The sequence below is a fragment of the Culex pipiens genome, chromosome 2, assembly GCF_016801865.2.
Source record: "Culex pipiens pallens isolate TS chromosome 2, TS_CPP_V2, whole genome shotgun sequence".
Lineage (NCBI taxonomy): Eukaryota > Metazoa > Arthropoda > Insecta > Diptera > Culicidae > Culex > Culex pipiens.
Window position 1 is genome coordinate 53950335 of NC_068938.1, and position 4889 is coordinate 53955223.

The window sequence follows — 4889 nt, forward strand, 5'->3', positions numbered from 1 at the left end:
CAAGATTGAAACTCCTTTCATATGTAAAGTGACAAAAAGGCACGGAGTTTTATCGGTTTTTATTGAATATCTCAGGATTGAAATCGAATTTTGGGGATCTGTGAAGGTCAAAAGGTGAGGCATTGTTAGCTGCACAAAATGGCGTTCTTAACTCAATTTGGTACAAAATGCACGTGCGACAAGTTAGCACGACGGCGACGAACATGTCGTTGAAATGTTGAATAAAAATTTAAATTGTTGAGTGAACTTTTTATCCAATTTGTATGTTTTGTTTTTGATTCGTTTACATTTGATCTATACTTTCAGTCAGAGTCAGAGGAGTTGTCTTTCAAAAACCATTAATCCATCCGAGCTTTTAAAGTTATAGAAAAAAACAATTAAGGAGGTATTAGACTATGACGAACAAACAAACAAATTCGCACTTTTTGACAGAATGACAGTTTGCCTGCATTTGTTTGCAAAAACGTCAGCCTATCCAGATTTTAAGCGAAGATTGTGTTACGAATGGTGCACGCCCGAAATGTCAAAATCACTCAGTGTTACCAACATTAGGAAAAAAAATGTGGCTGTCATGCCATGGCACACTTTTTTGTAATGTTGGTACCACTGCACAGTGGTCCAGACGCAAAATTAAGTGGAAAATGGATTTTCCGGAAAAGGGTGAAGTTTTGGAGCTTTAGTGCCCTCAGAAGAGTTGTTCCAGGAATATTTTTGGGAATTTTTTCGTCATCTAAAAAGTTGTTGGGCTTGCCAATCCAAGCAACTTTGTCGAAGACACCAATATTTTATCTCGCAATCTACGCTTTCTACGACCAAATTTAGAGGAAGCATTTGAGCAAACCTTCAAAAATCAGTTTTTTGTTCGGAGCACTTTTAGAGCTCTGAAAAAAAAAAAACATTTTTATTTTCTGACAAGTCAATTTGGACTTAAGGGTCAAAAGTTACAGCCATTTTAAGGTAAAAAAGATGCAAATTTTAAACTCAAATATCTCGAAAAGGCGCAGGCCAAATTTTAAGCGCCAGGTTGCATTCGAAAGAGGAGATCTAGCACTATAAACGCTAAAAAATCCCAGGGGTATTTTTCTTTAAACTCGAGATATCTTCATTTGAAAATTTCTAATTTTTAAGGAAAAAGTGTACGGGAAAAGGTGGCAGTGCGTGGCCAAATGGTTACGCTGTCCGCTTTGTAAACGGAAGATTCTGGGTTCGATTCCCATCTGCTGCAACCTTCCATCGGATGAGGAAGTAAAACGTCGGTCCCGGCCTTAGTTGTTAGGCCGTTAAGTCATTCCAGGTGTAGGAGTCGTCTCCATGCCATAAGTACAAACAACACACCAAACCAAGCCTACTCCGGTGGAATCGCTGGCGGCGGTTGGACTCGCAATCCAAAGGTCGCCAGTTCAAACACTGGGGTGGAAGGTTCCTTGGAGTAGAAAGAGGGTTGGGTGCTCTCCCCATTCAAGCCTTCGGACTCCTAGGTTCGAGCAGAAACTTGCAATAGAGACCACAAAAGACCCGGGGCTCGTTAATGTGGATGGTTTGATTTTGAAATTAATTTCAGTACAATATTATTGTGAAACTCTATTAAATGTTTTTTTTGTTGAAACCTATAACAAATCAATTTATAAATTGAAGTATTTGAAAGATAAGTAATTTTTCAGTATTTTGAAAATTCCGTGTCGCAAGATACCTACATTGTATTTATTGAAAATTTCAAGCAAAACAATGTAAGTGTAGATCTGTAAACAAACAGTGCATCTCTTTCACATCACTGGTGTTTACATATTGAATGAGCAGAATAGACTCTTTGTTTACAAATCCACATTATTTTGTTTAAATTCCAGTATTGCATGCCAACAAAAGAACAAAGAAACTTACTAAATTATTCTAAAAATATGACTCTAGTACCAGAAATTATTATTTTTGAATCAATTCGTTTTAATTTGTAAATTTTAATGGCTTATCGCCGATGAAATAATCGTTGGAGCAATCAAGACAAAAATCAAAATATCAATAAATAATATTAGAGTGCTAAGTTTACATCTTTCACATCCTTAACTAAATACACAATTATGCTTTTAGTGACGATAGAAAAAAATAATTGTGCGATACATTTTTAATGAACTATGTCAAATCAGCACTACACTCATAATTAATTTAAAATTAATCACGTTGGTTGGAGTATTCACGTAACAATGATGCAGATAAACTTCGTGACTTCCGGTTCATGCAGTCACTCCAGCTCCAACGGTTAGCCCGCCACAGTACAAAATGCGCCTAAAGCGCCTGTGCCGGAACTGGTTCCGGATCTTCGTGGACTACTGCTGCAACTGTTCGCTGGCCGGGTTCGGGTACATCGCGGACCACAAGTACCACTTCACGGAGCGGCTGTTCTGGCTGGTGTGCGTCATCGTGTCCTGGGCGGGCTCGTACTACCTGATCATGGACTACATGTCGACGTTCCACAAGAACGCGGTCTCGCTGGTGATTGAGAACGTGCACGCCCGGGATGTGACCCACTTTCCGTCGGTGGGGATTTGCGAGATGGGCTACGCCAAGGAGTACTACGCTAGTTTGGAGAGTCAGATCAACGATATGAGGACCAGCGAGGAGATGGAGTACAATTACGATGTGGAGGATTTTATGCTGCGGATTATATTTCATAATTTGTACAATTATGGATCGATAATGTCGTACTGTGCGCCGTATAAGGATTGTACGGATTGTGTGAAGTGTCCGACGGCGGGGTATAACAAGTTTGCATGGAAGGTTCGAGCGAGTTGTGAGGAGCTGTTTGATGAATGTAGGTGGAATGGGAAAGTATTCGACTGTTGTAGGTACTTTAAACCGATTCAGACTACGATGGGATCGTGCTACTTGATAAACTCGGTACAACTGGTGAAGAAGTAAGTGGGAGATTGGGTTTATGATTGATTTGTATCGAATAATTTATTTCAGAGGAGGTTATAACTGGCTCAGTATGGAGGTTGGACGTGGAGTTGCATCCGGGGAATTGTTGTTGAATGTTTCTAAGGCTACATCAGTGAGTTCAACTATTTCTTCATAGTGCCTCACTAAATGATCTCGATTTTAGGCCTACATCTTGAACGAGGAAGATGTCCCTCACATGCTACTTACTACGCTTCAGTTCACGCAGATTCCGGAGGGATACTCCGAAACCGTATTCCTAACAGTGCAGAACATAGTGAACGATCCACTGGTGCAGACCGTCGACACCGAAGTCCGGCGGTGTATCTTTCCGGACGAGCAGTCCGAGTTTAACTACCCCAAGTACAGCTACAGCGTGTGCGTAACGGAATGTCTCAAGAATGCCCAGATCAAGATGTGCAACTGCTGTCATCACAACTTCATAACAGGAGGTAGGATCTACCCGGTAACCATTGCTTCTTCTGATGTTACAATGTTTCAGATAATGACAAGAGTCCGATTTGCATGTACGAAGGACTAGCATGTCTGGACCAGAAGGATGTAATGTTCCCGCAGACGACGATCATGCAACCGTGGCGCACGAATGGGCTGGTATGTCAGTGCTTGCCATCGTGTACGGAGCACGAGATTCGGGTCATTGGGAAGCAGTCCGAGATCGAGGAGCGTAACAGCCGGTCGGTGATGTTCAAGATGTTGGCGCTGCCAACGCAGCGCTATCGTCGACAGATTGTGCGTGAAAAGCTCGATATTGTGGTGTCCGTGGGTGGAATCCTGGGACTGTTCATGGGAGCCAGTATCCTGAGTCTGGTGGAACTGGTTTACTTTTTCACGGTTCGATTTGTGTCTGCAGGTGTCTTGGGGAAGACTGATGATGATGACGATGAGGACGAGTATGATGAGGAGGCTGATGAACACGAGGAGCACGAGCAAAAGTTTTAGATGACTTTCATTAACTTTTGATATTTCAAAAATAATTGCAAAATCACAATATGCTGAAACCAAATTGTTGTCCCACTACACAGGCACCATGTTAGATAATACCCAACCCACTTGCAGAAGATGTCACCACCTTTCTTATCAGCAGCAGCAGCAGCATCAAGTGGTCACCATTCTCGCCAAGCCGGTCACACGCCAAACGACGACACCGAACTTCTGTCCCATAAATTTGTCTACCCCCGTAGGTGCTGATTATGTAAAAAATATTACACTTGCAGTATAAGTAATGTCCGAAAATCAATTAAAAAACCAACTGCGGCCGCACCCCACCACCCGTCCTGTCGTGGTCCTGTCCAACACTGGTGGATCGTTGGGTGTACCACAGACAAGCAGACATGTGTCTATTGAACGAATATCTGTCTGATTCGCGACGAAAGGGAAATTTTCATTTGAAACTTCCAAGTCTGCCAATCTGTGGCACTTTTCGGGGCACAGAGCCTGATGGTGATGGCCAGCCGTTACTTTCAACCTGTCCATCCATCGGTCTGGTAGTCGCGGGTCTTCTTCGCTGCCTGATTGCGGCAGACACGGTTTTACAGTATTTTTGTGGGGCCTTTACGGGCTGTGTGCATCAGCGAAATGCAGTTTGCAGAACACGGTCATCGGTGCGTATGGTCCTCGCAGAAAAAAAGAACATAACATCGCATATTCACGCGCAATAACCACAAATTTCGCACCACCATCAAAATGTCAAATTAAGAATGCGTTTGGTGCTGCGTACAAACACGCGTGTGGCTTTTTGCGGTTACGCGTGACCAGACGCCGATGGCGAAATTTGTCTGGGGTACAATTGGGGACCTTTTTTGTGGTAAGGTTTATTATCGCTGACTTGGAATCGAGATAAAGAAAAGTTTCCGAAAAAATATATAAAATCAAAACAAAATGTGAAAACAACTCCGTTATTTTTTAAGGCTCCACTCGCCAACCGAAAAGCCCATGTTCAT

General features: G+C 42.5%; 1 protein-coding gene across 1 annotated transcript; it reads left to right on the forward strand.

Annotated features, from left to right (window-relative positions):
* Nucleotides 1–2258: 2258 nt before the first annotated feature.
* LOC120426132 (sodium channel protein Nach-like) lies at nucleotides 2259–4538 on the forward strand. The gene is made up of 4 exons (XM_039590835.2): nucleotides 2259–2906; nucleotides 2959–3043; nucleotides 3095–3380; nucleotides 3431–4538. Exons 1-4 carry the CDS (start codon nucleotides 2272–2274, stop codon nucleotides 3886–3888), a joined length of 1464 nt encoding a protein of 487 aa, XP_039446769.1. The 5' UTR covers nucleotides 2259–2271; the 3' UTR covers nucleotides 3889–4538.
* Nucleotides 4539–4889: the final 351 nt, after the last annotated feature.

What these genes read in the sequence shown, in the direction of transcription:
- LOC120426132 (XM_039590835.2), top strand. Translation starts at nt 2,272, where the DNA reads ATGCGCCTAAAGCGCCTGTGCCGGAACTGGTTCCGGATCTTCGTGGAC. An exon ending in TCGGTACAACTGGTGAAGAA is followed by an intron (nt 2,907 to 2,958) that starts GTAAGTGGGAGA and finishes AATTTATTTCAG; the next exon opens with AGGAGGTTATAACTGGCTCA. An exon ending in ATGTTTCTAAGGCTACATCA is followed by an intron (nt 3,044 to 3,094) that starts GTGAGTTCAACT and finishes TCTCGATTTTAG; the next exon opens with GCCTACATCTTGAACGAGGA.